At 45.2% G+C, this 12,395-nt stretch overlaps 1 protein-coding gene across 1 annotated transcript in view; it reads left to right on the forward strand.

Moving 5' to 3' along the window:
* Positions 1-12,395, forward strand: part of LOC138282493 (chloride channel protein C-like) — an 858,631-nt gene that overhangs the window by 669,040 nt on the left and 177,196 nt on the right. The window contains exon 13 of the mRNA XM_069220139.1: positions 5,965-6,144. Within this exon, the coding sequence (XP_069076240.1) occupies positions 5,965-6,144 (180 nt within the window). The remainder of the gene's footprint in view (positions 1-5,964; positions 6,145-12,395) is intronic.

Genomic DNA, 12,395 nt, shown 5'->3' on the forward strand with positions numbered 1-12,395 from the left:
ATGTTTCAATGTGAATTTTAGATTTAATTAAATATTCAGGCCTCTAGTCAGACCTTTTTGTGGCATGAACTTAGTTCTACATAAAACATACATGCGTGGGTGTACATAATAGATTGTGATTTCTAGACATAGGATCTGTAAACATTTACGTTCGTTCAGTACCGTGTAGCATCTTCTAAAAGGGACAGTGATTCAACATTACAAAATGTAGGAGTGGGGACGTCAGCATAAGCATTCCGCTTACGAGTGCAAAATACCTATGCTGTAAATAGCAGAGAGATTTATTTTTATGTTTTTTTGCCTCCGAAGCTGGGGAAGAGCTTCCCTAGCCACTGAGGCATTTTCTTTTTCAATGTAATGATGATTTTATGCACGGCGCACTGACGTCATTACATTGAAAACAAAAGTGAAATAAGCTGATCGGCTAATTTAACTGTCACTGCTTTGGTGCTCGTGGGGCTATCTCAGCCCCCGAGCACCAACACACACGGGAGAGGTATTGTTGGAAAGGGGAGAATCTCCCAAGTGGATACCTGCTTGAGGATCGCCTAAAGAGGGCGATCCCCAAGCAGGGATCCACTCCACTAGACACCAGGGATCAGGCAGCAGCCCCTCAGGCAAGGGCTGCTCTCAATACTTGGGGATTCACTTTGACCATTTTCTCCCCCACCAAGGGCCGATTGGCCTTAGTGCAGTCTGCCATCTGGGGCTGGGGGGGGGGGGGGGATGAATACCATTAGAGACCAGGGATTTAAAGAAAAAAAAGTTGGGGAGTGGCCGATCCCATGATTGTGTGATTATTTTGGAAGTTTTCTGACCTCCTTTGGGCAGATTTGCCTCATTTTTAGGCAAACCTGCCCCCCAGGAGGGCAGAATACCATTAGACACAAGGGACTAAAAAAATAAATTGGGGAGTGGCCCCTTGGGCATGGACCACTACTCACTATGGGGTTGTTATTTATTTTGGCTATTTTCTGCCCCCCAGGGGCAGATTGGTCTTATTTGTAGGCCAATCTGTCCCCTGGGGGCAGAAATCCTACGAGACACCAGGGATTACTTTCTTTTTAATTTATATCAGTGGGGCTACCCAGCCTGGGCATGGCCATGCCCCCACCTCTTCCAAAAAATAGAAACAGTCTTTCTGCCTCCAAGGGGGCAGATGGGGGCAATTACCCCCATCGGCCGCCTGCGGGCAGTAATTCCACCAGATACCAGGGATTACTTTTTTAAAATTGGTATCAGGTGGCTACCCAGCATGAGCATGCCCTTCCCCTTCCAAAATAGGGAAGGTCTTTCTGCCACCCCTAAAGGGGCAGATGGGGCCTATTACCCCCATCAACTCCCTTGGGGGCAGAAAGCCCACCAGGCACAAGGGATTACTTTTTTAAAAAATGGTATCAGTAGCGGCTGCCTCTCATGGACATGGCCATGCCCCTCCCAAATTTAAGTGAAAGTCTTTTGGCCCCCTCGGGGGGGCAGATTGGGTCAACTATCTCCATCAGCCCCCCGGGTCAGAAAGCTCACCAGACACCAGGGATTACTTTTTTTTGTAGGGTGAGGGCCAGGCCCCCATGCCCTCAAAAATGGTGAAACAGTCTTTCTTCTCTCCTGTGGACTAAAGCATCTCATCCCAATGGCAAGCAAGGGGGTATTTGATTCTTTTGGGTGTTGGTTTTACAAGTGGGCCAGGAGAGTTTGGCTAACTACCAGTATCATCCCACTTGCAATGGTGAACAGCTGCACTTTTTGCACTTGTGTACACTGCTACCTGGAATTACCTACCAGACCCACACAGTTCTGAAAAATAGACGTCAGGTGGTGTCCACGGGGTGTGCTTTGCATCTATCCTATGCCATTTTCTTACTCACAATGCCCTGCAAACCACAAATGTTGACTAAAAACATATGTTTCCTCACATTTCTGTGATGGAACCTTCCGGAATCTGCAGGAATCCACAAAATTCATACCACCCAGTATTGGTCCACTTCTGCCTATAAAAATACTGTGTCACTTGTGTGGCTGGACCTAGTGCCACAGACAGGAACGTATCCAACCGATGGCATTAGGAATACCCAAGCAAGCACTCTTATTGCCCTTGGGTTGATAAGTTCCTGTCACTGGCAGTAGACTAAGCCACACAAGAGGGGTACCATTTTTATCAAAATACTTAGGAGAATGCTGGGTGGAAGGGAGTTTGCGGTTCTGTGAAGATTCCAGAACTTTCCACCACAGAAATGTGAGAAAAATTTGTTTTTTAGTCAAGTTTTGAGATTTATAATGGATTCTGGATAACAGAACCTGGTGAGAGCCACACAAGTTGACCCATCCTGGATTCCTTTAGGTGTCTACTTTTCAAAAATGTACAGGTTTGCTAGGTTTCCCTAGGTGCCAGCTGTGCTAGGGCCCAAAATCTACAGCTAGGCACATAGAAAAAAACGAGTCTGTTTTCAGTGGGAAAATGTGATGTGTCCATGTTGCATTTTCTATTTCCTGTCACGGGCACTAGGTATACCCACACAAGTGAGGTATAATTTTTATCGTGAGATTTGGGCAAACACAGGATTATAGAACAAGTGTTACTACCAATTGTCATTCTCTGCATTTGCGCCTTCCAAATGTAAGACACTGTGCAAGAAATAAGTCATTTTGAGAAATGCTCTCTAACTCACATGCTAGTATGGGGACACACAAATTCAGATATCTGCAAATACCCACTGCTTCTAAACTCCATATTTTGTGCCCATTGTGGAAATACAAAGGTTTCCTTGACACCTATTTTTCATTCTTTATATTTTACCAAATGAATTGCTGTATACCCGGTACACAATGAAAAACCACTACAAGGTGTAACTCAGTGGCTCTAGGTACCTTGGGTTCTTGGTGAACCTACCTATATCCCCACAACTAGAAGGGTCCAGTGGACACAATATATTGCTTTCGAAAATCTGCCATAGAGTGAAAAAGTCACAGATGAAAACATAGACACAAATCGCTGTTTTTGTCAAATCAATTTCAATTTCTTTTTTATTTCAACTGTTAATTTCTACAGGACACTTTGAAGGATCTACACAAATAACCCCTTGCTGAATTTATAATCTTGTCTACTTTTCAAAAATGTATAGCTTTCTGGGATCTACCATTGGTTTTATACCAATTTCTATCACTAGCTCGAAGGACGTTGAAAGCACAAAAAATAGGCAAAAAGGGCGTGTCCCAGTAAAATGCCAAAACTGTGTTGAATTTTTTTTTTCTGATTCAAGTCTGCCTGTTCCTGAAAGCTGGGAAGATGGTGGTTTTAGCACTACAAACCTTTTGTTGATGCCAATTTCAGGGGGAAAAACAGACATTTCCTTCTTCAGCACTTCCCCCCCCCAAAAGCCCAAATTTAGCTGTATTGTGGCTATTTTCTGGAGCCCCTCCAGGGTACACCACAATCCCTGGGTACCTTTAGAATCCCCAGGATGTTTGGAGAAAAGGATACAAATTTGGCGTGGGTAGCTTATGTGGACAAAGACTTATGTAGTCCTAAGCGTGAACTACCCCAAATAGACAGAAAATAGGCTTAGGACAGGGGGAAAAGACATAGCAGCAAAGGGGTTAAGAATAATAAATCTATACTTACCTGTGCAAACTCACCTTCAGCATATTGTGTTAGCTGATTTTCTGTCTATGTTATTTTGATGGGCCCATGTAGCAGCTCCAAACTCCTTTGGCTGTGGTAACTATTTAAGGCCTTGCTTCCAGTCTCAAACTGGTTCTCTAAGCTCCCCTTGGCTGTATGCGTGACTTTGGACTTGGCTACTTTACATCTTGGCTTCCTTGTTAAACTTTGCCTTGTTGTCCCTTGTCTTAATTGGTGACAATCTTCTTGTAGACTTTCAAATGACTTGTATGTTGTTGTACTTTTTACACCCTCACTCCTGTGATGTCACTGGTCCTTGTGGCATCCCAAGCGCTCACTCTTTTTAATCAGCATTATCTCCATTTACTAGCACCCTGTCTCCTAGTCAGTTGACAATTTAGTCTCAAAATTTCTAACTCACTCGCTCCCTCTGTGTGTTACACGATATTGGCTCCTGTCACATGCTCTCCCTGCGAAGAGCCGATGTCACACACTGGAACACAAAGTGAGTTGGAAATCCCTGCACAGACTGGGCTTCTGGCTCCTGTATATAGTCTCTACATTCTAGGGTGTGAAACCTCCAGAGGACATAAGTGGCAGACTCACAAGGTTTTTTGTTTTTGGTGGGAAGGCACGTAGAAGTGCCTGAGATTGTGCTTGACACAAAGCCCTTCCCCCTCCAATACCCTGCTCTCTCCTCAGAGGACGAGAAGTTCTGCAATCTACCAGTCTAGGTCATATCCCAAGACGGCGGGCTTGCATCCTCTCTGCTGTGAAATGTTATTGAAACTAAGGGACATATTTACAAGCCCCTTGCGCCACCTTAGCATCATTTTTAAGACGCTAAGGCAGAATTAAGGTGGCCATTCCCCCATGCAATATTTACAAAGTGGTGCATTGCATTCATTGCGTCACTTTGCAACCCCTTGTGCCACATTATGCGTACGCCAGACATAATGTATGTAAGGTGGGTGTTCCCATGCAGGGAGGCCCGAAAAAATGGGGCAGTGAAATTTACAAGATTTCACCAAGCCATTTTTCTGTCATTTTTAATGCCTGCTCAGGGCAGGCAGTAAAGTGACACCCCCAAAATAACCCATGGGCCTCCCTGTGCTTTGCTGCATTAGTGCCAAAATTTTTGGCACTAGTGCAGCAAAGCGCCACAACAGTGCTAAAAATGTTGCCGCTGTTAACGACCGCCATGGTGCACCGTATTGTAAATACGGTGGAACCATGGTGTCGTTAGGGGGGTAAGGGGGACCGATGCACCACTTTCTTGTGAAATTTACAAGATTTCACTGCCCCATTTTTCTGTCATTTTTAACACCTGCTAAGGGCAGGTTTTAAAGTGATGCACCCATATTAACCTATGTACCTCCAGGACCTTTGTTTGGCTAGCACCAACATTTTTGATGCTAGTCCAGCAAAGTGGCACAATAGCATCAAAAATGTTCATGTCATTGTGCTAACGACTGCCATGATGCGCCGTATTGTAAATACAGCGCAACCATGGTGTCGTTAGGTGGCTGTAGGGGGACGCAAGAAAAGTGGATCATCCGAACCGATGCACCACCTTCTTGTAAATATGCCCCTAACTTAACTAAGTAGATCAAATCCTTCAATTTGGCTCGATTTATATTCCTGATAAAACAAGCAACTTCGATTTCTGTAACAAGAGTTTTTCCTTTTTCCCACTTCTTTCTTTAATAGGAGGATAGTTGGGCAAAAGCAAAATATCATGCCATCAAGGAGCTCAGGTCTTTTTTTACAGGAGGATCCTGATTTGAAATAAAGATAAGTAGTTTTCAGTGCTGAGTGGCAGCTTCTCTTAAACTTGGTGTGGGTTGTGATGTTTTACAAAAAAGAAACACACATTATAGCAGGTAATTTTGTGAAGAACGCTAAAATGCGTTTTATTGCGCAAAGGTAAATCAGAAAAATAGGAAACGAAGATAAGAAACACAGAAGGAGGGTAAAATCACGTCACGTCACAAAGTATTTGGTGTTGGCTAAGGTGTTATAACGCTATCAGAGTAAACCTGCGCAACATGTTTTTATTGTTCAATCAAAGAAACCCCTTTTAGAAGCGACCTAAATTGTCCAGAGTTAGGGAACTACACGTTTTGAAAGTATTGTTCAGGCACAAAGGAACGGCGACCATTATGTAAATGCTCAGAGCTCTTAAGCTGAGGATTTTCACGAAAAACACGCGCTACTTACCCGAGTATTTCAGCATGAAGTAATCTCCTGACGCACTGCTAACTCATCAGATACTGAGATGATAGGCCCCATTTCCTGTTTACAGCACTCACCCTGGGGTCTGTCTGTTCTGTGTCTTTCAGGGTAAACCTGGAACTGTTCACTGCCAGAGATGTCATGAAGCCATGTGTGAGAGTTCTCCACCTACAAGAAGCGGTCTCCTCATTGGCTAGCTTGCTCGTTAATACCAGCCACAGTGGATTCCCAGTGGTTTACAAGCCGAAACCAGACCACGACGACGTATTCTTGGGAACTATTACAAGGTAATGCTTCGTCCAATTTCTGGTCTCTGGCTTCCTTTCGTATGTTCAGCTGTAATTAAAGAACCTGTGATGTGTCCTACACTGTACAGTGTGTGCTCCACAAAGAAGCACTTACATTCTATGATCCTATTACTTTTTGCAGCATGCCAAGTGATTGTAAGACTGAAGATTACTGTTAGTCAGACGTATGTTTTTAACTCATGCTTTGCTCTGATGACAGTGGTCTAAGGGCTTTCATTAGAGCACACTAGTGCAGGATCAACATTGTATGGCCTTGCCCTACTTTTGGACAGTGTTCATCTAAGAAAATGGTGTTCAGTGAAACTTAATTCAGCGCAGCTGATGGTCAAGGTTGGCTAAAAGATTTTTGACACCTTAAGTAAAGTGCAAATTTGCCCTGAACCACAAAATGCCTTGAGACATATTTCTCTATGTAGTGGCAAATTGATAACCCCTGCTGGTAGAGTCCTAGAATTGCTTTCCCTAGTACCAGCCGAATGAGTGAATATTTGTAAACTTATCTATATGTGTGCCCCAAGTATTATCCATCGATGTATGCCACGTATCCTTGTTCTTTATGGTTCAACCTGATCCAAGGTTCTTTGTCTGTCACATAACTTAAATGTCCCACAGTCATAAATTCTAAGAGGTACCACTTGTTAATTTTGCCTGGGCAACTTTAAACATTTTAAGTGCTTCCAAGAACTATTGTTTAGACACATTAAAGTGCTGTGCTACCAGGATAGACCCTATAGCTGTATGCCAAGCCATGCTAAGAGTGTAAAGTACCCTTGCACTTAGGTCGCATAGTGTCTGGGCCTGGTATCCCTGCTTATTCTTTTGTTGCATTATCCCTTAAAGCATCTGTCATGAGAGGTCAAATCTTTAACATCAGGCTTGACACTATGGTGGGCCATTATATTTTTGAGGTAAATCAAGTATAAATACACTCAAGTGTGAATATTGTACCAGGGGTTGGGTGGGTTTTTGTGCCCAATTTCCAGATCTGTCCCAATTAAAGGGTACTAATGTATGTTGTGTGTTTTTTACAACTATTTTTCACCTGTTATTGACATTTTTTAAATTTAGCATGATCAGTCACAACTTGGGGTGGGCGGAACTCGTGGAGTTTCACTCCGTGGAATTCCACGGAGTTACATGAAAACTCCTCAATATTCTGCGCAGTTCAGCGAAGGGGTGGAAATTGGCATGTCATGTTGAGTTTTAGTGCCGGGAGCGTGTTCCGTACTGGAAAATGAGTGCAAACGGCATCACTCGGCTAAAGGCTGTATGCAGGAAGGGTTGGCTTTATGCATGGTAATAAAATATTACTTTAAGTTTAAAACAGCCCTAGTAATTCATTAACTAAAACAAGGGTTAAAGTGACATGGTAGTTAGGTGAACATTTCAGTGACAACATAGCATTTTAAACTTAAAAAACACTGAAAATTACCAGTTATACTTATCTCTAGTTAACTATAACTCATGCCTTCCTAATCCACAGCAAGTTACTCCACATATTGCGTCACTCAAGGCATGTTCTATAACATCATTGATAACATCACTGCAACACCTGAAATAACATAATTGTTGACAAAACTGTGCTAAGTGGGTGTAGGAGGTACTGTTAACTTAGGAACACAGGTTATAGTTATTAGAGTTAACTGGTAAATTTCAGTGGGTTTTAAGCTTAGACGTTACATTGTCACTGAAATTCTCACTTAACTATGAAGTCATTATTACCCTTGATTTCCATCAGTACTATACTTATCTCTAGGTCTACCTACCTTGAAAATATTTATATATCATCAAGTTACATATATCAGGAATTAAGTACAGTTAATCTATATCACTCAGCAACTGCTTAATGTTATGTGGAGGTAACTCCCACACATTGGATGTGAAGTGGAAATGTCACAGTCTTGTGAGCCTAGATTGTTAGTAAAAGCCCACAACCGTGAGCTTGTGGTATTCACAAACTTCCACCTGACCCTTTCTCAGACTTCAAATGATAAGGAATGTACTCCAGAAGCTGGAGGAAGTCCATTTATAAGGCCAGATGTGGACAGAAAACCTCAAACTGTTTTGGAGTTGTATAGAAGAGGTGTGGGTATGGAGAAAAATATTTTCATCTAAGGGAAAAATTAAAAATTAAAAAAAGACTCTAGGTTTAAGACTGACTGTCCACAATGTTGAATTGTACAATGCATACAGTTCATCCATGGAGAAATGCCAATGCTGCAACAAAAATCAGAAAGTCACATGACTTTCCTGGACAGTGGTGATAGGCTCATTATTCCAGGTATGCTCAGGGAAAGCTTTGTGAATTCCTTAACTTTATAAACATGTGTCGTTTTGAGGTCACAAATCTATGTGTCTAGATATATGACATTGTTTGAGAATTGGGCATAAAGGCCCTCATTAGAACATGGCGGTAAATCCTGCTTACTGCCGTGGTGATGGCTGCCAACATACCGCCGCGGTGGCCAATATCCGTTCGCCATGTTATGACAAACACACACCAATCCAACAGAATACTGCCACATCCACAAATCCGCCAGCCCAAAGGTCAATGGAAAAGTGGCGGTCTCAACACCCATACCGTTACACCAACAAAACAACACCCATCACATTATGACCCACGAATCACCACAGCAGACATTCAATGGCGGTAAACCATTGGCGGTACATACCACCGCGCTCAGAATGGACACCCACATACAAAACACCACCACATTGGCCAATACGAAAAACACACACCTGACTCTCATACACACACCACACCCACACACCCACAACACTATAAAACACACACCCACATTACCCACAACCCTTTATGAATACAAATTATTGCCACCAGACTGACACCAATACCACTGCGACAACTAGGCACACACACAGCTTACACCCATACATCCCTCACACACCCCACATCACACATCACACCACATTACTCAACACACTCTCACCAACAAACACCACACACCACCCATGTCCCCACAAATGCACCCCCGTTTCTCTGATGAGCAGTTAAGGGTCATGGTGGAGCAAATTGTCAGGGTAGAGCCACAGCTGTTTGGAGCACAGGTACAGCAGATATCCAGTCCAAGGAAGATGGAGCTATGGCGGAAAATTGTGGACAGGGTGAACGCCGTGGGACAGCATCCAAGAACAAGGGACGACATCAGGAAGAGGTGGAACGACCTACGGGGGAAGGTACGTTCCATAGCAGCAAGGCACCAGCTTGCCATATAGAGGACTGGCAGAGGACCCCAACTTCCTCCCCCACAGCTCACAGCATGGGAGGAGCAAGTCTTGGCAATACTGCATCCTGAGGGACTCGCTGGAGTAGCCGGAGGATTGGACACTGGTAAGTCAACATTTCCCAAGTATGACTCTCCATACCTACATGCCATCTCACACCCTCAACCTCACTCCCATCACTCCACTCCATCCCACACACTGCACCTACACATATGACCAACCCCAATGCCAAGCCCTGCATGCTATACCAATGCATGGACAGCCCTCCCACCCTGCCTGGACACCCATCACAAAAGCATGCACAGCTCAGCACAGGGAAACTAACAATACATCACCATACACAAGTAAAAGGTGGCAGGGCAACACCAACGATAGAGGGGAAGCCAGGGATGTACAGTATGACACAGACAGGAAGCATAATATATCACTTACATCCCCACAGGTACCCCAGCCAATGTCAGCGGAGAGAAGGTGCCACGACTATCCAGTCCCCCAACAGAAGATGCCCCCAGTGATGACAGTAACTCTGGATTTCAGGATCTGGATGACCTACCTGGCCCAACAGGGACCACTGGATGGCCAGTCACCTAAGCCCACTCACAGTCCACCACAGAGACTCCTCCATCAGTATTCAACACCACAGCAGCCACCCAGCATACCCACAACTCTGTCCCTAGGACACGTCAATCAGCAGTGTGGCCACTTCATACCCAAAACAGTCAGGGACCTGGGGTCAATGGCAGTGGGCACACCGTTCAGGGGCCAGAGGCACAGGGGAACAGGGACATTCGGAGCAGTGCTGTGGGAACCGACTCTCCAGAAGGTACTCTCCGAGGTCCTGGGAGCCTACCAACATTCCCAGGACATGATGGGCCAGATCCTTGACAACGTGCAGGAGTACAGGCGGCTGCAGGAAGGACAGTATCAGGGGATCAGGGAGGACTTGCAGGCCATTAACACCACCCTGATCTCCATAGGAGGGGTGCTGGCAGACATGGCCAACATCATGAGGGACGCAACAGCACAGCACCGGGCCCCTACTACTAGCCAGTCCATTGACCAGCCCTCCAGTTCTGCTGCAGCTAGTGGGCAGGGGGCCCCGTCACAGAACCCACAGGCCACCAGCACCCCTCCCCCTGCAGAAGGTGAACCACCCCGTAAACATTCCCTGTGAACCAGACTGAAGCCAGAGACACTTGCCAAGACCACCGCCAGGAAATGAGACTCTCCTGATTGTCCCCCTTGTGTCCCACACTGTCACCTTGTTCACTTTGAACTGACTTTGCTCCCCTTCCTATGGCCACTTGGACACTGCACCTGTGCTACAAACAGACTTGAACAATACCCTGGACTTTCCTTAATCATCACCCCATTCCATTGCACTTTCCCCTCAAAGTCTTAGCACTACAATAAACACCCTTGAACACAACTTGACTACTAGTGTTTTATGTATTGAAAATGTGCATTTATGGGAACAGCGGAAATGATCTGTACACTGTGAGAGCATAGAAATAGTGACCTGTAGCTGTGTGTAGTCAGCACATCAGTACACAGTTGTTATACCACCATCATCTGTAAAATGACAAGCCATAAGTGATAGTAAGTTGAGATGCAAAGGAAGTTAATGCCATCATGCTACAGCCACACCGAATACACCAATAGTCATAGGAATGGTCAGTTGCTCTGTCTCACCTGTGTGTCATTGGAAGTATTGACGGATAACTGATGTTCTATTGTCCTCATCCTCATCCTCATCCTCTTCATCCTCACTGTCCTCAGGGTCTAATGCTGCCAAAGGGGCATCTCCAGTCTCCTCCTCCTGCAGAAAAGGTACATGACGTCTGAGGGCCAGGTTGTGCAACATGCAGCATGCCACTACTATCTGGCATACCTTCTCGGGTGAGTAGGACAGGGATCCACCTGTCAGATGGAGGCACCTGACCTTCAGGAGCCCAGAGATCCTCTTGATGGTGCGTCTGGTTCGCCCATGTGCCTCATTATAACATCCCTCAGCCCCTCTCCTGAGATTCCTCACAGGGGTCAGCAGCCATGGTAGGTTTGGGTAGCCAGAGTCACCTGCAAGTATTGTGGGACCATATTTAGCCTCAAACAATCCTATGGGGGGAACACCTGAAGGCATACACTAACATACAGTGGGTAGGGACCAAGGCTCACCTATTAGCCACACCCTATGACTCTGTAGTTGGGACATCACATTTGGGATGTTGCTATTCCTCAGGACAAAGGCATCATGCACTGCCCCAGGATACTTAGCATTGATGTGGGAGATGTACTGGTCTGCCAGTCACACCATCTGAACACTTAGTGAGTGGAAACTCTTACGATTCCTGAACACCTGTTCATTCTGGCCGGGGGGGACATATGTGTCTCATCAATCACCCCTATAATATTGGGGCTATGTACCATTGCAGAGAACCCAGCCTTCACAGTGGCCAACTCTTCCACCTGGGGGAAAGAAATGTAGCTGCACGTGTGTCTCACCAGGGTAGACAGGACTCTTGCCAGCACATTTGAGAACATTGGCTGTGACATTCCTGCTGCCAAGCCCACTGTCACTTGGAAAGAACCAGTTACCAAATAAATGGAGTGCTGATAGCACTTGCACAAGAGGGGGGATCCCAGTCGGATGACAGATAGATGAGATCAGGTCTGGCTCCAATGGGGCACAAAGCTCTGTGACTGTGGCCCTGTCCAGTCTATAGGTGAGGATAATGTGCCTGTCCTCCAGTGTAGCCAAGTCCACAAGGGGTCTGTACACGGGGGTATGTCTCCACCTCCTATTCATTGGCAGCAGTAGGTATCTAAGGGACACAAGAGTGAGTAGGCTGTCACAATTGGAACAATGGAACCACAACTTCAGTGTACATGGTGCATTTACGTAATGGGATAGTGTTAATGGCGAGGTATGTGCCAATCTAATCTGTGACGCAGTTAATGTCGATATGACCGTGGAAGTGAGGTAATTC

The sequence above is a fragment of the Pleurodeles waltl genome, chromosome 2_2, assembly GCF_031143425.1.
Source record: "Pleurodeles waltl isolate 20211129_DDA chromosome 2_2, aPleWal1.hap1.20221129, whole genome shotgun sequence".
Taxonomy (NCBI): domain Eukaryota; kingdom Metazoa; phylum Chordata; class Amphibia; order Caudata; family Salamandridae; genus Pleurodeles; species Pleurodeles waltl.